General features: G+C 57.9%; 1 protein-coding gene across 9 annotated transcripts in view; it reads left to right on the top strand.

The window, feature by feature from the left end:
• RAP1GAP (RAP1 GTPase activating protein) overlaps positions 1–21,354 on the top strand; it is a 66,175-nt gene continuing 44,821 nt past the window's right edge. For 7 of the 9 annotated variants that reach the window (XR_004346300.1, XR_004346297.1, XR_004346293.1 and 4 more), the window contains exons 1-2: positions 14,704–14,771; positions 16,878–16,913. Coding sequence is in view for 3 of the 9 variants with exons in the window: in XM_032608982.1 (XP_032464873.1) it covers positions 14,728–14,771; positions 16,878–16,913 (80 nt within the window). In the remaining 6 variants the exon portion in view is untranslated. Of the gene's footprint in view, positions 73–14,703; positions 14,772–16,877; positions 16,914–21,354 lie in introns of those variants that run through there. The other 2 variants (XR_004346304.1, XR_004346302.1) reach the window with 1 other exon arrangement.

The raw sequence follows: 21,354 nt of genomic DNA, 5'->3' as shown, positions 1-21,354 counted from the left end.
CCGACCAGAGCTGCAGCGGCTGCCGCGGGCTCCGGAGCGCCGAGCCCAGGAAGCCCCGGCCCAGGCCCGCGGGTGAGTCCGCCCCGCCCGGGCGGCGGCCCTGGGAGGGGAAGGGACGGAGGTGGCCCGGGCTCCCCTCGGCCGGCAGCCAAGACCCAGCGCGGGCGGGCCGGGCAGGAGGGTGCGGGCAACGGGCGGGGACCCGGGGGCTGGGGGCGCAGGCTGGCTTTGGCCGCCCTGCGGGCGGGGGATGGGGGGACGGCTCAGCCCCCTGCCTCCGGGGTGGGTCGAGGCCGAGGCTCGGGGGGGTGGGGGACTGGGCTCGGGTCCCACCCCCCTGCGTGGGTGGGGGTTCCGTGTTGGACTCACCCTGAGGAGGGGGCGCGAAGAAACGGGCGCGTTCTCTCGATTTCTGGGGAGGGGCCCGGCCCCGACACCCACCAGGAGGAGGCACTGCGGTCCTCAGAGAAAGGAAGTGGGGGTCCAGCGACCCTGAACCGAGGGGGCAGTGATGTCCTTGCTTCCCCAGGGACAGCGCGCATCCCCCCCAGCCTCGTCCCCGACCCGCCGCGGAGCAGGGCACCCCCGCGTCACGCAGTCGGACGCCCCCTCGTCGCCCCCCCACCCCCACGGCTCCGTAGGATCTGAGGACTCGGTGGGAATCCACAGGGCGGTCCCTGCGACCCGCAGACGCTTTGGTGCCCGCCGTGGGGCGCCTGGGCTTGGGGAAGATCCCTTGTGTTCACACACGCACGCACACACACAGACACCAGCTCAGGACGTGACCTCCCTCCCTCCATGGTAGTTAGACCCCGACCTGTGCGTGACCCCTGGTTTTTGTTGGGGTCCTACCACAGGCCTGGGGGTGGAATCAAGGAGGACACCCCTCCCTTCACACATAGCACATTGGCATCTGTCCCCGTGCTCCATCCCTCTTCCTCTCCAAAGTCAGAGGCCAGCAGGAGGGAGACTGGGAGAAGCTGGGTCAGGACAGAGCAGGAGAGACGTGCGGAGGGGAGATGAGGGAAGGAGGCAGCCTTTCCTCCCCAGGTTCCTAGTCCACCCTGCCTGCTAGAGGGTGGTGGTCCCTCTTTCCCGAGGGTGTCTGGAGGAAGAAGCTGGGCCAGGGCAAGGGGGTGGGCGGCCCTGAGTTTCCTAGCTAACGAGAGGGCAATCAGCCAAAGGGGCCCCTGGACAGGGAGAGGGCAGCGGCTGAGTGGGGCAGGTGGTAGTCATGCCCAGCTGGCCCCAAGCTGGCCCCCATTCCTCTATCCGGGACCTGCGTCTCGCTGAGACCCCCTGGCAGCTGGAGAGTCTGGGGAAGCAGAGGGATACCTTAATGGCCTTGGAAAGGATTCCAGGGTCACGATTAATCCTCAAGTGGCAGAGAGCCTTCCTTATCCACAGCAATGTTTCAGGGAGGGGGACTGGAGTGTCCATTGCACAGATGAGGAAACTGAGGCTCAGAGAGGCTGACTGAACTGTCCAAGGTCACAGAGTCACCTTTGGCTGGCCTAGAATCAGTTCTCTGGCTCCTGGTCCAGACGGATCTCCACAGTGGTGGGGTGGAGACAGGGTGAGTGACAAGGTAGAGAGGTTCACAGGTGACCTGCTCTCCTGTGCGGCCTGGGGTGCGGGGGGGGGGGGGGAGGGTGCCTCTGGGATGGAGGTGGGAAGCTGGGTCAGCTTGCGGAGGACTTCCCCTTTCTTCAGGGTCCAGAGCTCAGACCTTCTCCCTTCCCAGAGCCCCGTGCTTGCTTTGCTGCCTCTGCCCACGGCCATGATGGTGTGTCTTCCCTCCCTGGGACCTTCCCAGCTCCCAGCCTTCCTTGGGCAAAGCCCTCTGCTCTCCTCTCTGCCCCGGGTGCCTGCCTGGCAGGGGTCTCCAGAGACCCCTCTCTATCCATCCTCCGCCCCTGTGAGACAAGAAGGATTCTTCCTTCGGCCTCTTGAAATGCAGGCGGTCTCCTTTTTGGCTCGGGCGTCTCTGCTGCTCTGGCCTCAGGCCCCCAGCTGGGTCAGCACAAGCCTGGGGTAAGGGAACCCTGAGGCCCCACTCCACCTCCCTCTCACCAGGCCCCACCCCTGCCGGCTGTCCTGTTCCAGAGCCGAGAGGCCCTTTGAGGACTCCTGGGGCAGGTCTGCCTTCCACGCCACCTGTCTGTCTGTGGAGGCCTTTGTCCTGGCCGTCAGACACCGCTGAGCAGCCACACGGCTGCACAAACAACCAAGACCCGTGCACAGCCAGACACAGATGCAAACACGCTCCGATTCACAGATACCCCGGGAACCAGACACAGGAACGCACCGCACACTCAGGCCAAGACCCCCGCCTCTAACTCTGACCAATACCGCAAGCGGAGAGACCTGCCATCCAGACGCTGTGTGCACACAGAGGAGGAGGGTGTTGTCAGGAAGAAGAGGCTCCTCCATAGCCCTCATGGGGCTGATAACGGCCTCCATTACCCCCTCCAGGGCACGCACATGACGCACACCCAGGAAGGAGCACAAGGAAGCCCCGCACCCTTAGAAGTGAACCTGGCAGATAGGCCCATGCACCCACCCACACCCAGGCCGCCATGGGTGCACACACGCATGCATTACATCAGCTTCCTGTGCGGGGGACACGAACTCGGCACCACCCCAGCAGGGAGTGGCAGAGGCCCCTCTGGCCACTCCCAGCAAAGCCTCACCCTCACCTTCTTTCCTCTTTTTTGGTTCACATGATCCCAGGTTGGCTGACCCTGAGAATCCTGGGGAACTACCTGTGGTTCCCCATCAGTGGACCTTACTCTCCTGCCCACCTTCCCCCCAGACATATACCTGCCAGGTGGCCAGAGAAGCCTCTCCCTCGGCTGCCCCTGGAGGTGCTGTTCCTCAAGCCCCTCCCAAAACAGGACACCCCCCAAACCCAGGCTCCAAGCAGCCCGGGGGTTCCCTTTCATTTGCCACTTTTCCGGGAGACCTTGCCAAGTCCTGGTTTCTGCTTTGCCCTCCCAGCGAGGCTGGGGGCCAGCTGGTGTGAAAGGAGGGGAAACCTCGGAGTTCTCCTCTACCCACCTCCTCCCTCGGCAGAACCTCTGCCTGCCTGGGCCCTGGCACCCTGGCTCTGCCTCTGAGAGCCTGGCATCGCTGGGAGGCAGCTGCTGAGAGGTGCTTCTGGGGGCTCAGATGTCTTCTGCAGGGCAGACATGCTAGGTGTAGGGCAGCGAGGGGCTCCGGGCTTTGCCGTTCTCACTCGGATGCTCACCCTGGGCTTGCCAGGGCGCTAGTTCTGAATCCAGGCCTGGCCCTGCCTCTTGCTGGCCGTGTGGCCCGGGGAAGTCATCTCCCCTCTCTGGGCCCATGTCCAGCTCTGGGAGGCAGCTTGGCCTGGCTAGGGAGTGTGAGGTGTGAGGTGGCAGCTCTGTGCCAATGAGGAAAGGAAGTTTGGCTCTGCTGGGCAGTGTGGGGCAAGAGGGCGCCCCTGGCTAAGGACTTCCGGTAGATGGAAAACTCTGGGTCCACACTAGGCCAAGCAGGGGTTGCCAGTCCAGGGATTTCCTGGGGAGACCACCCTGGGGTCAACAGAGGGGGACCTGAGGGCGGGGGGCCTGCTGCTGTAGTTTACATCTGTGAGTATTTTTATGCCCCCATATGTGCTCTATTTTTAGGGCTGCAGACTTGTACTTGCAGGCAGTGACTCAGAGAGGAAGGAAGAAGAAGCAGAGGGGTGCTGGTGGGGAGACACCCCAAAACGGGGAGGTTCCGCTGGGATACCAGCCTTCCCCACTGGAAGAAAGGAGTCAAATCTGTGGTGCCCCCGCTGTGTGCTGGCACAATGGTAGGGCCCTCGTCTGCACACTCAGGAAGCATTTATTGAGTGTGTAGTGTGTCCCAGGGACGGTAATAGACACAGGTGAAACAGACATGAGCTGGGTGTGGCATCCTTCGGTCCCTGCCACAGCCCAGTGTGGTGCTACTGTGGCCGTGTCTCAGATGAGGAGGTAAGGCTCACAGAGGTCAAATGACCCGCCCACTCCTCTAGTAAATGCCTCTGCCAGCGTGGGGCCACCCTCCCTGGGGTCCCCTTTTGCAAGAAAGCCTGAGTTAAAAATCCGACTTTGCCACTGACTAACTGCACAACTTGGGACCCATTACTCCATCTCTCTGAGCCTGTTTCTTTATCTGTAAAGCGGGGATCACCCACTCTGTGTACCTGATGGGGTTGTTTTGAGGGTTAAGAAGATTAATGTAGGCAAATACCCAGGGCAGTTCCCAGCTCATCGTGGCCATTTGTGGGGGACTCAGAGGAGATGGGCTGGGAGTTGTCAGGAATCCAGTTTCTGCTGTGTGACTTTGGATAAGTCACTCACTCTCTCTGTGCCTCATTTCCTTCTCCATAGAACAGGGATGATAAGCCCTTGTTTGCCTGCCTACCTGAGTGTTTTTTGTGCAGATCAGACATGGTGGCTGGGAGCTGCTTTGAAAAACATAGAGCTGAACTCAGAGATATGAATGCACAGAAGAAAAAACAAACACCAGAAAAATATGGAGAAAAATCTTAAAAAAGAAACTTCAAATATTTTATTACAGCAAGAAAAAATAAGCCTTTTATTCAATGTTTTAGGGGCAGTGGGAATTGTTTCCATAACCTCACATTTCCAAGGCAGTTGGCATTACTCTTGTCACATGAGATGGGTAGCTTTCCCCCTTGGGGAGTCAGTGCCTGGCACATAGTAGGTGGTCAATAAATGGTCATGGTGGCTATGAGTGGAGTCACTACGAATGGAAGGAGGAGTGAAGGTATTTCTTGTGGCGTGACCACTACAGCATGAAAGGTGGCAATCAGGACACTGGCTTCACTGGAAGGTGTGTGTAGGGGTGAGTTGGAGCCAGTTTATTAAGGACCTTGAATGCCAGGCTGAGGAATTTTCCCTGCAAGCCAATGGGAAAACCATTGGAGAGAGTGGCTGAGTCTTCTGTGGGCAGGCCTTGGGTAGGAATTAGCCTGGCCCGGTTCTCTGCCCTGCTCCTGCTGTGTAAGTGTGGCTCCATTGCCCGTTTCCCTGGGTCTCATTTTCCCTCTGTATGCAAAGGAGAGAGCTCCAGCATCTTCCATCCCAGGGACAGGAAAGAGGGCCAAGGCACCAAGCAGTCAGGAAAGAAGGGGACGATCATCTGTGCTGGAAATCAGGAGACCCACGTCCCCCTCTGCCCTCATCCCACTAGCTGTGTGATCTTGGGCGAGTCACCAGCCACTTTGAGCCTCCCTTCCCATCTGTGCAATGGGTGGGTGCAGTTTCTGCCTTTGCAATGTGGCTCCAGTGAGGTGGAGCTGGTGACCGTGCTGTATGAGCCTCAGGTGTGTCGTATCTCTGGGGATATCGTGCTGTTTCTTGCAACTGCACGTTCCCCAGGCTCCCTTGAGAATCTGGTGCTGCAGCAATTTGCGGGGGACAGTGGGTGAAAACAGACTCCTGAGCGGCCAGAGAGGCCGTGACCTTCAAGGCCACAGGAGCCACATGGCTGCCACAGCCAGGCTGTTGGGGGAGTGGACAGGTGAGGCATGTGGGTCCAGCCCTCTGCTCTGCTCCTGAGTTCTCCACCCCAAGTCTGCAAGAGAAAGACACCGCCATCCCAGCTCAGAGGACAGCCCTTTCCAAGACCCCACTCCTCTGAGTTGGGACTTTTGGGGGTGGGTGGAGGGTGACCTTGGGAATTTCTCTCTGCTTGCAAGCTCAGGGCCAGAACTGTTGCGGCAGCCCCAATTCCTCCGTTTCAAAAGTGGGACCCCTCATTGACCTGTGAGGGATTGCCAGAACGAGGCCCAGGCTGATGGCAGGCACGCCTCCCACCCTGGTGCCACGTCCCGACCTTGAGGGTCCAGAGAGAGGCCATGGGGCTGAGGCTCTGGGTAGGTGGGCTCCAGCCTGGCCCCATTTACCACCTGCCTCCACCTGAGATGTGGGAGCTTTTCCAGGTGTATAGGCATGCCCTTACGGTCCCTCTCCCAGGGCTTCAAGCCTCCGGAAACAGGACTGCACAGAGCCCCTGGGACAAAGCCTTCACCTGTCCCAGTCACCGGGCAGGGCCCCAGACCGCCCTAGCTGGAGAGGTGTGGCCCTCCGTGGTCCTCTGAGGGGCAGAGAAACCTGGGACCTCTCCCCTGCCCTTGCTCCCAGCTGCACCACTGGGGTCTGCCCTGTGTTAGCCAGGGTGGGAGCTGGCTGGCTGGCTTAGCAATGCAGGAGTGTTCCTGGCAGGGGAGAAGCAGAGTGGAGGCTGAGTGATGGGGTGCAGGTGGGGGGCATTAATTGAGTACTTACAGTATGCTGGGCCCTGCGCTAAGCACTTTTCATGGATCTGTCTTATTTAATCCTCAGAACAACTGTCATTAGGCCCACTGAGGCTCAGAGAGGGTAAGCAGTCTGCCCAGGGTCACCCAGCTGGTGTGTGGCTGGAGCTGAGATTTGAATTAAGGGCTGTCTGACTCCATTTTTAACCACTTTGGTGTACTGCATGCAGAATGAGATGGGGAGGGGGAGGGGGGGCCTAGTTCTGGGCAGGGGTGGGGCTGGGGCTCAAACCCTAGGGCTGCCTCACACCTGCAGGACCTGGCCCTGAACCTCCCAGCTCCCCTTCCCTCCCTTTTCCCTTCCCCATGGCCCGTCAGTCAGTCTGTGGGGCTCAGCACCCCGGACTGAGTTGGGGGAAGAGGAGAGAATGGGGAGATTTGTTTGCAGAGGTTCCCAGGGACGTACAATCCCACAGACCCCCCTGGATTCTCCTGGCCCCCTCTGGCTGCATGAACTCCCAGCTCATGAAATCCTCAGCATCAGATCTGGAGAGGAGCCCATGGAGATCAGCTGGTCCAGCCCCCTCATTTTATAGATAATAATTATGATGATTACAGCCCATGGCAGCAGTTCACAAAGGGCTTTCACATCTGGGTTGCCTCTGACGTGCGCCAGAGCCCTCAGGGCCGGCAGGACTCGCTTTGCCGTTGTTATTCTCCTCACTTTGTGGCTGAGGAAACTGAGGTTCAGAGAGGTGAAGGGATGGGCCTCGGGTCACAGGCTGGACTCCAAACCCAGATCTTGCTTCGCCTGAGCCCACTGCACCATCCCATGTCCCCTGAGACTTAGAGCCCACGTGGTGTGGCTCCAGGACAGCATCCTGCCTTAGGGACAGTGTTGGGGGTGTCTCTAGGGGGCGCTGCTTCTGAGAGGTCTGTGTGGGCACGAGGCAGGTGTCAGGTGAAGCTCTGGGACTCCCAGTGATGCCTGCCTTCCTCCCCTGTCATGGGAATACACCACCCCCTCCCTCCCGAGAGTGTAGACTGGGGCAGAGCTGTTTCCTAGGGGCCTCTCCACCTGCCATGCCCATGGGACCCAGGCTGCCCCCCAAATCAGACTGAGAAGGCACCTTGGAGAGCCCTCATTTTACAGAGAAGGAAACCGGGTGCCAGAGGGGTAGGGACCTGCCCACAGTCTCACGGAACCAGTGGCAGAGCTGGGCCTAGGACCTGGGTCTCCTGACTCAGTGTATGGCTGTGCTGGCACAAGTCCAGTAACAGTACTAAGGACAGCCCCCACTTATTGGGCACCTCCTGTGTGTCAGGGATGAGCACTTTACACTGGATCCTAAGAACAACCCTATAAGGTAAGTACTATTATTCTCATTACCATCCCCTTATACAGATGAAGAAACTGAGGCTTTGAGAGGTTATGAGAATGGCCTAAAGTCATAAACCAGGAAGTGACAGACAGAGGTGAGAATTCAAACACAGGTCCACCTTACTCCGAACCCATGCTGATGTCAACCCCTGTATGTATTATGATAGGAATAAAATTTATTTTATCCTTTTTGCTCATAGCCAACCTAGGACATCATACGTTCGTTCACTGACATTTATGGAGCGCCTTCTGTGCTGAGGAGACCAGGGAGCTGATCTGGAGTCAGAGGCCAGGGGTTGAGGGTCAGAGATTAGACAGTGAGGTGGGGCGTCTCCAAACACTCCTAGACTCTCTGACCCCGCCAAGGATGGCTGCCCTCCCCCCTTCTGTCCCCAGCCTGGCCACAGACTGTGTGTTTGCACCCTCTTTCTCTGCCCTTCCTCTTGCCCACGGTGTCTGCTGTAGCCTGATTGACCCTTGTGAGAAATGTGGGCATGACTCAGCAGGGGCTTCTGGATTTGGTACACCACCAGGAAGACTGTACGGACAACAGCAGTAGCAGCCACCACCTTGCAAGCTCTTCGTGGGCACCAGGCACCGTGCTCAGTCCTCTCTCTGTGTGCATCACCTTGTTTGACGCTCACCATCACCTTGTGAGCCAAGAGCTGGTATACCTCCGTTTTCCAGATGTGGGAACTGAGGCTTAGAGCCCCACAGCTCAGGACTGGGCTGGAACCCAGCTCTCTCCAGCTCTGAGGCCTGTGCCCTTACCCCTGACTCACACTGCCCTGCTCTGTGTCCAGGCTCTGTGCCCAGGCTGTGTGTTTGTGCATTTAGAAGCCTGATTCCTGGAAGGCAGGCTTCAGCCGAGCAGCAGATATTTGTTGAGCACCTACTGTGTGCCTTGGGGAAGTGCTTTGCGAGACTAAAGCTTATGAGGATGGGGAGATGGCACCCAAGTCTTGAGGCAGAGGCTCTCAGGCTTCCAGGGGTGTCAGGGCAGGGCAGCGTGTGCTCTTTGAAGGGCTTTCTTCTTGCAGGAGTGTCCCTGAGAGTGACTCAGAGCTGAGTTACCTTAGGGCGTCTTCCCTGGCCCTTGGGCAGGCCACTTAGTCTCTCAAAAGGCCTCTGTTTCCTGGTCTGTGAACAGGGATGATAATAGCACGTAGTTTACAGGGTGGTCAGGAGGACTGAACCAACGAGAGCGCTTGGTACAGGGCCCCGGGGACTCGTAGCTGCTCTTACTGAGCTGGGGTGCGTGTATGATGGAGGATGAGGTCTTGAGGGGGTGGCAGGAGAGCTGGATCTGCGCTATTTGCAAGCTTCAGTTTCTCCATCCATCACGGCTGACACACAGCTCTTGTGTAATCTGCCTCAGGGGGCTGTTGTGGAGATCAGAGAGGTCCCAGGGCACGTAGGTGCACCTCCATGGTCTGCACACCGAGGGATCGGTTCCCGGGGGAGAGGGGACGGCGGGAACACGGTGGGCGGCGGCACAGGTGCCACCATTGTAGCGCGCAGGTGTGTCATTGTGGGCTGGGAGAGGCGCTGCAGTTCGAGCCGGGGATTAGGGAAAAGGCACGTTCGGGAGGCCGCCTTCGCTCAAGGGGGGGAGTGAGGAGTGCGGGGGGCGTGGGTAACCGGAGCGCGGCCGGGAATGCAGGGCGCTTCCTCGGGGTGCCCTCGGGTCCCAGCCCTCCCCAGAAGAGAGACTCCCGGGGCGCTGTCCCTGGTCCTGGAGCCCGCCCGGCCCTAGCCCTGCAGTTCCCGTGGTGACCAGCTGAGGGCACCCGGGACCGCGGCGGACTCCTCAGGCCCTTTTCAGAACACATGTTTAAAGAGCGTTCTTTATTCTCATGCAGTGATATTCCCGGATAATAAGCCTACCCACACACACAATTTAAAAAACCAAACGACACACTGCCCTAAGAGAAGTAAAAGCCCTCACTTCCACAGATAAATAGTCTGGCACGATCACACCACAGGACCTAATGAAGTAACCAAATGCTTGCCCCTGTTTGTATATTTAAAAAATTTAGATTTAAGGGTAGAAAAATCTTATCGTGGTACCTGACTTCTAGTTCAGAATGGCTCCAGTAGCTACATCTTTTGAAGACTCAGTTTGTATAAAGCCATACTAAAAAATACTCATATGTAAACCAGAGTTAAGTTGTAGGATGGGATAAACAGGCCTTTCCCCCACGTGAATATCTGGGGGGATATTTGATGCACAGCAGGTCTCCTTGGGTGGGACTCTCCCTGGCATAGCTTTCCTGGCCTCCACCCACTGAGTGACAGCGGTGACCCCCAGTAACTGCAGAGGACCAAAACCACCCTCGCGTATTTCCCTAATGCCCTTCAGGGGGCGGAGCCGTCCCCGTTGAGAACCATTGCCAAGGTGGGGGCCTTGGCTGGGTGAAGAGGGGTTCACAGCATCCCTGACTGGCTGAGTGGGAGTGTGGCACCTTAAGGACCTGTCGGGGCATCCCATCCCCCATCTTACAGATGGACCAGTAGAGGCCCAAAGCAGGAAGAGATTGTGCTAGGAAAACACAATGAGTGACCAGCTGAGCTGGGAGCCGCAACCCAGATCTCCTGTCCCCCCGGTACAGGGCTCAGTCCGCCCAGCTGCCCCGGGTGGAGCTCTGGGCGTAACTGGTCTCCCTTCCAGTTCAACTCACCTGCTTCTGAAAGGGAGGCAGGGAGTGCCATGCCCTTAGCGGGGGGGCAGGAGAGGGAGGCTGGCTGGATTCCAGCCTATAATGTGTGAGAGGGTCTTGGCTTCCCCTCTCCTTGGGGATGTAGCAGTTGCACGCCACTAGAGCCCTGCCTTTATTTCTTCCCAATAGTTGGCTGAGCGCTGTGTGTCTGTGTGTATATTTTGTGTGAACATGATATGATCTGTGTGGGCCTGTGATTTCTGTGCATGAATCTGTTGTCATTGGTGTGTATTCACATGTGTGTACAAACCCAGCCGCAGTCAGTAGGTGAGCACTCACCGATTTGGGACCTGTGGGGGTGAGTTTGGTTTGACCTTAGCATGCGTGTGTGCATGTGGGTTTGTAAGTGTGGGGCTGCTGTTCACGTGAGCACGTCTGCATGCATTTGACCTTGATGTGATCGCTGTAGGCATTAGATGTATCGGTGCCCAGTACAAGGACAAGTGCACGTGTGACCTGGTGAAGTTTCTGAGCAGGTGCGCACACAGGTCCACTACAGACTGTCTTGTTCATCCTCTACCCCTAGTTCCTGAAGAGTGTCGGACACACGGTAGGTTTCTGAATAGGCAGAGGTCTCAGGAACTCGTTGAACGGGATGGCAGTCTCAGAGTCAGGATGGCTGGTTCATTAACTTCACTGGGCAGCCACTTGGGGAGACGGTGTGAGCCAAGCCACACCCACTCCTCCCTCCTTTCCCAGGGCCTAGGGACCCTCCAGGAGACTCCTTTTCCAGGAGCTCAGGGTTTGCAGCATCTTGGGATTGGGTGGGTGTGGCTTGGCTAGAAAGGTCATGAGCTAAGGACAATGATGCCTCGAACCTATGAAATTCTCATTTTTCCATGATTCAGTCTCTAACCCAGCAAAGTAAAAGTGGGTGTTTTAACAGATGAGCAAACTGAGGCCCAGAGAGGAAAACTGGTTACCACATGAGGCCGCCTGGCCAGGCAGGAAGCCCGGGATTGCCCTGCCTCCTGCCCAGGATGCCCCCAGCAGATATCGTGGTTGGGAATGACAGGGGGGAGGGAGAACAGGGGAGGTTGCTGGGGACCCTAGCAAGAATTGACCCCACCAGTCCCATCTGGAGCCCAGACCTGAGATCTTCCCAGGAGCCTGCCCCTCCCTGTGCCCTTACATTTCCATGCTGAGGGTTGGGAAGTGGGAGCTGGAGGCAGGTGGGTGGAACTCCCAGAGTTCAACCCAGGGTGAACTTGGAAAGGGAGCTCTGCAACCCTCCACCCCTGCATCCTTCCCTCCTCCTTCACACAGTCTGGCACCTGTTTGAGCAACTCTGGTGCAAATCTAGGAGGGCTAGAAGGGAGGCTTCCTCCTAGAGGGAGGGCCTGGACCCTGGAGGGCAGCCTGGCTCTGGTTTCTAGGGGAGAGGCTGCAGGGAAAGGAAGAAGGGAGCTCTGTCCCACCCCAAAGACGGTAGTGGCTTCCCAGTGCCAGTCGGCAAGCACCGGTTCTGTGCTGCCTGGAGAGCACTGAGCTCCCTGTCACAGCGGCCAGTGGAGGCTGGACGTCTGGGGACTGTTAAATACGATACAGCGAGGAAATGTCAGAGCCTGGCCTGGCACCTCCGCCCTTACTGCCCCACCTCTGTGTGTGTCTGTCTTGGAGGTTGTTTCATGTGCCCGCACGTAGGGCTGCCCCCTTCTTTCCAACAGCTGCATACACGGCATGGTGCGCATGAACTTTGATCTATTTATCTGGATGGCTGTTAGCTTGTTTTGGAACTCTTACTAATAAATCTTTGCTCACTCAAAAAAAAAATGGTGATTTCATGTAGTTCGGCCTAATACAAATGATGCAGCAGCAAGTGTTTTATTTAACAAACTCATGCGATTCAAATACTATTCTCAATGCTTTGTAAGTATTAAATTAGTTAATCCTTGGCAAAACCCTTTGAAGTAGGTACTTTTATATTCATCATCAACCAATTGAGGCACAGAAAGATTAAGTGACTTGCCTAAGGTCACACAGCCGACAAGTGGGAGAGCTGGGATTTGAACCCTGAGAGGGTTCACAAGAATGAGGATATAAGCACTTGCCTTCCTGTCTCTTGTCCTTGGCCATTCATCTTGAGACTCACCTGTGGTGACGTAGAGGGTAAATTCTCAGAAGTGGTTTTGCAGGTTCAGAAGGTGCATTTAAATTCTGCTCTTGCTGGCGGGACCGGGAGCTGGCCTGGGAGTGTCCTGAGCGTCGTCGGCTGAGGGACTGTGACACCCACCCCCACCCCACCCCCAGCTCTTGCCAGTGAGGCAGCTGCAGCTGGTCAGAGCCCAAGAGTCCGGAGCCCACACTGGGCTCTTTGTCTTCGGTGGGAACCCTGCAGCCCCCATGGCCCCTCTCAAGGGCCCACTGTCCCAGCACCAGCAGGGCCTCCCGGGGGCCAGGCCCGGCTGGGAAACTTGGCACATCAGAGGCCTCTTGGCCACCCTGCCAAGTGGACATGCAGAGCCCACTCAGGAATCACTCCCACTGAAAAGAGAGCGGCGAGGCTGAGGGAAATGTCCGGGTGGGTGCATCACCCTGGATGGGGCTGGAGTCCTGGGTCGCAGCCCTGACGCTGTGCACACCCCTTATGACCCAGGCCCAGTTCCCGGTCCTTGCCTCCACCCCAACTCTCTGGGTGCCCCTGCTGCTGCTACCACTTAGGAAGGAAAGACTTTCTCCCTCTTTGGGCCAATCTCAGTGCTCCTAGGGTTTGCCCCTCGGGAGCCCTACCAGACTGCCCTGTGAGGAGTGGGCTTCCCACACTGCCCCGGAATCTGCCACCCTGCGCGGAGCAGAAGGAGCCCGGCCCTGGCCCCAGAGCACCCTGCCAAGAGAGAGCCAGACCCTCCTCCACCAAGGGAGTGGTTCTAGGGCTGAGAAAATCATGCTGGCCCTGCCCAGGCTCTGAACTCTGCAAGGGGCTCTTGAGGGCTCCTCTACCCACCAGAATGTGTGGAGAGAAGGGGTCCAGGGTGGGGCAGAGAGAGGGGCTGGCGGGGGGTGGAAATCCACCAAGACGGGAATATTTGCTGTGAGCCAAGGTCTCAGTTTCTTCACATCTGAAATTAGGAGCCTGCTGTGTCCCCCATCCCCAACCTGGGTGAGGCAAACTGTGGAGCCCGGTGCCCAGACCAGCCATTTCCCAGGGGAAGATGGAGCTCACTGAGCCCTGGCTCAGGGCCCAGGCGGAACAGCTCCTGAGAGGCTTCTGAAGAATCCCTGCCACCCTATCGTTGTGCCCTTGGGTGTCCCTTCTCCCTCGTCCCCCCACTGCATCTGTTCCCTGCAGTCCCTCTAAACAGAAAACCCCATAGAAAACCTCAGGTTTCTATGAAGGCCTCCCTGGGTGCAGCGGGTGGGGGCAGAGTGGGTGTTCTGGGAGGGGTGGATGAGTCCTGGGGACAGGGGCAGCGCCCCCTGTCTCCTGACACACCTTTACTTGGGGCAGGAGAGACTGTGAGTTCTGGGTGAGTTGGGTGCAGAGGAGGGCCTCAGAGTGTTTGTTGAGTGAATGTGTGAACGGCTCTAGAACTTCGAGTCCAGTTTCCCTCCGAAGGGAAGGTTGCTGAGGAACCCAGGATGGATGATTTTTAAGAAGAGGTTGGGGCATCTCCATTCCCCCTCTTCGTCTTCACCTGGGCAAAGAAGGGCTCCTGGGAGTGGGGGATGAGAGTGGGCAATTCCTTCCTTCACTCTTTCAAGATGAGAGCTTCTGACCCACAGTGCGGGACTCCCCTAGCTGACACTTATTTAGCATTTACTGTGTCAGGCCTGGGCAGAGCGCTCCACACACATTAACTCACCACAAGGGCCCCGCGGGATTCGTCCTATTTTACAGATGAGAAATTCGAGGTACAATGCAGACCATTTTGACCCTGGATTCCAAATTCTGGACCCGGCTCACTATGAGTTTCCCCTTCGTGATGACAGGGGGACAAATCCGCCGACAGAACCGGAAGGCTCTAGGGGGGATGGAAGAGGGTGTCGCCTCCAGAAGAGGGTCTGCAGCCCGGTACGGCCTGGTCTGGGGGCGGAGGGTTGGCCTTGTCCTAACCTCTTCCCGACCCCCGCTACCGCCGAGGCCCCGCCCGGCCCTCCCGCCTCCCCGCCCCGAGGTCCCAGCTCGGAAAGTCCAGCAAATCCCCTGACCCCGGCCCGAGGGCGGCGCGAACAAGCGGCCCTTTCTGCGCGCGGCTGCCGACAGCTGGACCGCAGCCCGCGGGGGCGCGGACAATCCCGGGGCTTGTGGCCGGGGGCGGGGCGGCCCGGGTTGCCAAGGTGACCCGGGCGCGGGGAGGCGGCTCCGGCTCGGCGCGGGCCGGACGGGTGGCGCGGGCGGTGGCAGCACCATGAGCGGCCGGAAGCGCAGCTTCACCTTCGGGGCCTACGGAGGGTAGGTGCGCCGGGTGGGGGCGCTCGTGCGCGCGCGGGGGTGCGCGGGGAAGGGCGGGGGGCGGGGGACGTGCGCGCCCGCGGGCGTCTGCCTTGGTTTCTGTAGTTGTGAATTTGTGCTTAGGTGTGAGGTGAACGGTTTGATGTCAGTACGTAACTCGTAGGATTGGGAAGTCTGCGTGTGCGTGTGTGTGTGTGTGTGTGTGTGTGTGTTCCGATTGGGTGCCCCTGTGCACGCGTGGGGACGCGAGTGGCCGCGGGCATTTCTGTGTTTGTGTGTAAGTGTGTGACAGTGTTTATGTGTATGACTGTGTGTGGACCGGCAGGTGGGCCTGTGTGTGTGCACTCCTGGGTGCACGTATAGGTCGTGGGGGTGGGAAAAGGCAGGTCAAGGGGAGGCCCTGCAGGGTCCCTGACTTGGGCTCTGAAGCTGCTGGGCCCCAGCAGTGAGGCTTTGGAGGAAGGGAACCTAGAAGCCATTAGGAGGCCCCCGCCCACCTCCACCCCAGGGTACCTCGCTGCCCCTATCTCAGGCTGCCTGGCTCTCAGGAACCCCCTCCTCCCAGGGCTGCTGGCTGCCTGGACCTGGAGACCTGTGGAGGCGGGGGGAGCCAGAGTGGTGTCTGGTCCATCTTGGGGTCACTGTTCCTCCTGACCCCAAGTGCCCACCCCAGAGGAATGCAGAGGTGGGCTGGGAGGATCCTTGCCTTAGGCAGAGGTTTGGTAAATGGGAAGGAAGACTGGGTAGACAGACTGGCCAGAACCCCTTCCCTGGCTGGCCAAGTAGTTGCATAACCTTCACCAGGCCCTGCCTCCCTGTGGTCAGAGGGACGCACGGGACCCACCTTTTGGGTGCAGAGCATTTGGGGCTCACACTGTAACACTGCAGAATATGTGCTCTTTGATCTGAGGGGATTGTGTCCAAGGTACTCCCCTCTCTGGACACCCAACCTCCAAGGGGACCCCGCAGAGGGGCTGGGTGTGGTGGGAGACAAGAGGGCTGCCTTCCCTGCCTGGGGCCCTGCTAGCCATGAGGTGATGGTCCTGGGTTGAGCCCTGAGCCCCCCGGTCAGCTGACACCGAGAGGCAGCCGGGCAGTGGGGCTGCATTCTGTTGTGTGACCTTGGGCGAGTCCTGGCCTCTCTGGCCTCACTTTCCCCATCTGCAGAGTCCGCATTAGCTGATCCTTGGGAGACCCCAGCCCTGCCTCCCCAGAAGATGTCTCCTTAGCTGGCGGAGTCCGGTGTGGGGCCCCTGTTCCGGTTCTCCTCTGGCCTCTAACCAGGAGGCAGGAGTTGTTTGTTGTCCCAACAGCTGCTGAGCCCCTCGGCCCCCAGCTGGGCTGGAGGCTGGAGCCCTCCCCTATCTCAAGGTGCCCTCAGAGGGCAATGGGGGGAGCCTCTGGGAGGGGGCGCTTCTTATACACCTTCTCTAATGCCGGACCTGGAGAGAGTGGGGGAGACGAGGCCAGCGGGTGGCCCCTGAGCTCTGGGGGCTTGAGGTCTTCCTCTGGTTCTGCTCTGGGTTGGGGGTGGGTAAGGACAGGAAACCTCTCATGGGTCTCCTGCTCCCAGATTCCCAGGCATTTGTCCCCTGGGTGGATGTGACTGAGCTCCAGCTCCGAGATCGAGGCAGGCCACTGGGGAAGTAGAGGGGGGTGTTCTTCCTGCCCACCTTTACAAACACCCACACCCTTCAGTCCCGTCTGGAAACACTCTAAGTTGGCTCCAGCCACACCCCTACATCCTTGCTCTGATCCCAAACTGCTGTAGTCGCTGTCCCCACCCCACCTGTTCCAGGACATCCCATGCTGAACCCCACCCCTGCTGCCACCCCATAGCCTGGTACTGGGCCCCTGCTCCCCTGTCCGCAATCCTGTCTCTCTTCCTTTCTTCCTCACCCCACAACTTCACGTGTCCCTAAACGGACACTAGGGCCCCTGCAGCCTATGGGGGGTGGTGACAGCACATCAGGCGCCTTAGAAACAATACCTCCTCTTGGCCCCTCTGCAAGGGCGGTGGTGAGTTAGGATTGGCCTCATGTGCTGGGAGAGGCCTGGTAAGAGGGTCTGCCCCCCTCACCTGCTGTCCCTCTTGCTGTGTTTCAGGGTGGACAAGTCCTTCACCCCTCACCGGAGTGCGTGGTGAGTACTGAGGGGCTCTCGGGAGGGGCTGGGCTGCTTGGCTGAACTTTAGAGACACTCCCAAACCATTACTGCCCCCTGTAATGCCAGACCAGACCCCACCAACCCTCCACCCACCCTCTGCAGGCCTTGGAGTGGGCAGACCCTCTTACCAGCTCTGTCCCATCACCACAGTTCTTTCTAGAGCTCTGCCTTGGAGCCAGGCAAATCAGGTTAAATCTCAGCTCTGCCATTGCCTGTGTGACCTTCAGCAATTCACTCACCTCTCTGAACTTCAGTGCTCTAATCTGTGAAATGGGGATTAAAATGCCTATTTAACAGAGCGGAAGCCGTACCAAAAAAAAAAAAAGCAAAACAGGGCCTGGCATATTGTAGGCCCCCAGTGAAAGGGTTTCCTTCCTTTTCTCTATTCTTTCCCATCTCATGGTGTCTCCTGGCCACTGACCCCCAAACCCTCTACTTCCACTCCATACATAGCCTTCAGGACGCCCTCCTCCAGCCCATTTCCTGTGTCTGAGGCTGCCTCTCTCTGGAGGAGGAAGTGTCTGTAGCTTCCCCAACACTGTGAGCAGTGGGTGGAGGTGCAGCCTCACCTCGGGATTCACACCCCCCAGCCCGATGCCCCAGCAGGCGGGTGCCTCCCGGCTTCCCTGGCACCAGCATCACTTGGGTCCGGCTGGCTCCTCCTGCTGCCACTTTAACTCCAGCAGGAGAGCCCCCAACCGCTCTGGCTTCTGCTTTCTGCCCCTGCTGAGGGCTTCCTGGGGTCCCCAGGCCCTGCAGTGCCCCCCAGCTGCTGGATGACTCCTATCTGGCACCATTGCCTTACCTGCTGCCAAGAGCTCCCTAGGAAGCCACACCTGGGGCGGGAGGCAAACGGGGTGCCCAGGCTGAGCTCCAGGGCCTGCCCTTTTATTTTCCTTTGATGCTCTCTGTGCCACCTGGAGCCAGTTACTCTCCCTCTCTGGGTTTTGTCTCCTGCTGCTGTGCCTCTACTACGTGCAAAGCCAGTTTGAGTCTCTACCATGTGCAAGGCCATATGCCAAGCCCAGAGCAGGGGTAGGGCGAGGAGAGATACAGATGGAGGCGAGAAAAATGCCTTTTCTTTCAAGGAGTTCAGTAATAGTATCCCAACAACTGCCATTTGTCAAGAACCTGCTGTGCACTGGGTACCGTTAGGTGCTTGAATCGCATCATGTCACGTAATCTATCCCACATCGCTGAGTCAGGGACTATTAGCCTTAACTACAGATGAGAAGAATGGTGCATGGAAGGGGTAAGTGACTTGCCCAGGTTCACACAGCTAGTCAGTGGCAGAGCTGGGATTTGAATCTTGATCTTCCAGGCTCTGTGCAGAACCCAGAGTCTCACTCACTCCGTCCCAGGGCCTCCAGGCCACAGGGCAGATCTGACAGATGCACCTGAGGGAAGACTTGAAGATGGAGGAGGACTCAGAAGGATGGAGGAATGACTCAGAAAGCCCACTCTAGGGAGCCTTGAATGAAGAGTCAAAGAGACGAGGGTCTAGGACTAATAGTAACTAACCACTGTGCGACTTTGGGCGCATCCCTTCCCCTCTCTGGGCCTCAGTTGACACATTTACAAAATAAGGTTCTGGGATGACCAGGACTTGCCCATCACCCACAATGCCTTGCCCCATGCCCTCCTTGCTGGAGCTGCTGTCCTTGGTGCTAGCCCCTCTCTTCCCTCATCCCCAAGCCAATTGCTTAGCCCCCAGCCTGTGCCTGGCATCTAGTTAGTGCCCTGTAAGTGGGTGGTCACTTTGACTATCAGTTGTGATCTTCTGGCATTCAAGACCTGTCTCCACCTCACCTTCCAGGCTGGGACTCACTTCTCCCATGCCCTGCATTTCCGATCAATGGGAATATGGTCCCCATGAGCACCACCTCCAGGCTTTTGCTCACACTGTCCCCTCCCCTTGACCTGCCCTCCCCTCCCATTTCCACAAGCCCTCGCCACACCTGCAGCCCATCTTTATCACCATGTGTTGAGTGTTTGCTTTCCTGATCCCCACACCTCCTCTTTTTCTCCTTGAATCCCGTTTCTGCTGCTTACCATGCTTGTAGAGCACACAGTAGAGCTTACTCCTAGTGCAGTGGAAAGGCCATGGCCTTTGGAGTCTGACACACATTGATTTGAATCTGCCTCTGTCACATACTAGTGGTGTGACCTTGGGCAGGTCACTTGCCCTCTCTGAGCCCCATTTGGTGCTCAATGGTATTTAATGAATTGGACCTTTCAGCGAGTTGACCTCAGTTGAGTTGAGCGAATCCACACAAGAGTGTGGTGTGAGGCAGGGTCTGAGGTCCTTGAAAGCAGAGGTTGCTTGAGTTACTTTTGACTTAGGCCCGCTTTCCAGCATGAGTCCCATAAGAGCTGGGCTGTACTCTTCTCATCTCTCCATCCTCCACACAGTCTTGCCCAGCTGCCCAAACCCAGTAAATGCTTAATGAATGTTTGTGGGATTGAATCGAATGTGTCCAGAGGATGGAAGAGGTGAAGTGAAACCTTGTCAGGTAGACTGAGAGGGGGTGTGGTTTTCACCACGTATTTTTTTTTTTTTTTTTGCGGTACGTGGGCCTCTCACTGCTGTGGCCTCTCCCATTGCGGAGCACAGGCTCCGGACGCGCAGGTTCAGCGGCCATGGCTCACTGGGCCCAGCCGCTCCGCGGCATGTGGGATCTTCCCGGACCGGGGCACGAACCCGCGTCCCCTGCATCGGCAGGCGAACTCTCAACCACTGCGCCACCTGGGAAGCCCTCACCGCGTATTTTAAAAAAGGATTAAGAGGTAGGGGCTTGGATCAAGGGAGCAGTGAGGCCTGGTAGAGGCCAGACGTGATCATGGCTGGCTTCCCCTACCCCCTGCCCCTCATCAGCAGATTATCTACAGTGAAGGAACACAGAACAAGGGTGCAAATGCCAAGGAATGAGGCCCAGTGGGGGGATTAGGAGCCAGTGGGATAGTGGGTGACTCTGGTTCCGCAGCCCTAATGGACATTACGGTGGATTCAAATGGTGGGGGGAGGAGGGAGGTGGAACAGTGTCAGAGTAGGGGAATGGCTAGGTGGAGTTGTGCAGGGAAGGTGGGTTCTGGAAATACCCTGGGAAGAGGAGATTCAGCTTTGACCTTAAAGCTGGGACCCTGGGAGGAGGAGCAGGACCTGGCAAGGACTCAGTGCCAGTGCCTGCTGGGCATTTTACTGTGGTGGCCTCATTAAGTCATGATGACAGTCCTGAAAGTTGGCCTTAGTGTCCCCTTTATAGAGGCCAAAACCGAGACTGAGAACGTTGAAGACTCTGGCCCAAAGTTGCACAGCTGGCGAAGGCTGGATTTGAATCCAGCTTTTCCTCCTGCCAGGGAAGGGTCCTTGGCCAGAGACAAGGAAGCCACAGGAATGAGAAAAATCCTGGTTACGCGGTGAGAGAGGAGGACGAGGAGAGTGAGATAATCCTGGAACACCTCCAAAGCAGAGGGCACTGCCCAGCCCCCTGTGTCCCACCGGGAGGGCCTCTCTGGTCACTGAGATATTTCCCCGTGATAGTAATGGTACCAGTTGTTCCCATATACGAAACATTTCCCAGGTCTCAGGCCCTGGGCTGAGAACTTCATTTAAATTATTTCATTCCATCCTCATACCAGCTTTACAAAGTAGAGACTATTACTCTCTGTCTCCCATTTTACAAATGAGGAAACTGAGGCTCAGAGAGGGGACCTGGCTGGCCCAGGGGAACACAGTCCGTGAGTGGTGAACAAGACTGGCAGCAGGGTCAGCCTGAGCCTGTACCTTTAGCTCCAGCTCTCCTGGAGGCTGCCTGTGCCGACTGGGAGTCTTGGGTGGGCAGCCCCTGTCCTCAGGTGGTTCCTTTCTGTAATCACTGAGCCGGAGGCCCTGGGCGGCGGCGGGAGCCTGTGTGCTGCTGCAGGAAGCACGAGGCTGGCCTCATTAGTGGTTCTGAAATGCCAGGCGGGCACAGCCTGCCGGGCCTCCTTATCTCTTATGCATCTGGTGGGCAGGACCCCGGTGGGCAGCTGGCAGAGCACAGGACAGGGGAGCTAGCTACCACTTCTTGAGCCCACACCTGCCACCACACCTCTGAGCAGGGATCCCTCAAGGCGAATGCCAGGGCAGCTCCTGCCTCATTCCCCTGGCCGAGCCTGGGTGAGGGGGTTCCACGGGGGACAGGAGCATGGATGCTGGTCCCCAGCTCATTAGTCTGCCTGTCTCAGCAGCTACTTCTGAGAGAGGCTGGGACCTTGATTGAGCTGAGAGTCATTGGGGACTAGGGTGGGCAGAGGCAGGCTGATGTAGAGTATTAGGTGCACAGGCTCCTGGCTGCACAGCGCCTCGGAGTGACAGTAGTCTTAGTCATTTATTCATCATTCATTCAGCTCTAAGGAACTACCGAACACCTACTGT

This window comes from Phocoena sinus, chromosome 1, assembly GCF_008692025.1.
Source record: "Phocoena sinus isolate mPhoSin1 chromosome 1, mPhoSin1.pri, whole genome shotgun sequence".
NCBI lineage: Eukaryota > Metazoa > Chordata > Mammalia > Artiodactyla > Phocoenidae > Phocoena > Phocoena sinus.
This window is presented reverse-complemented; position numbering and strand designations above follow the sequence as displayed.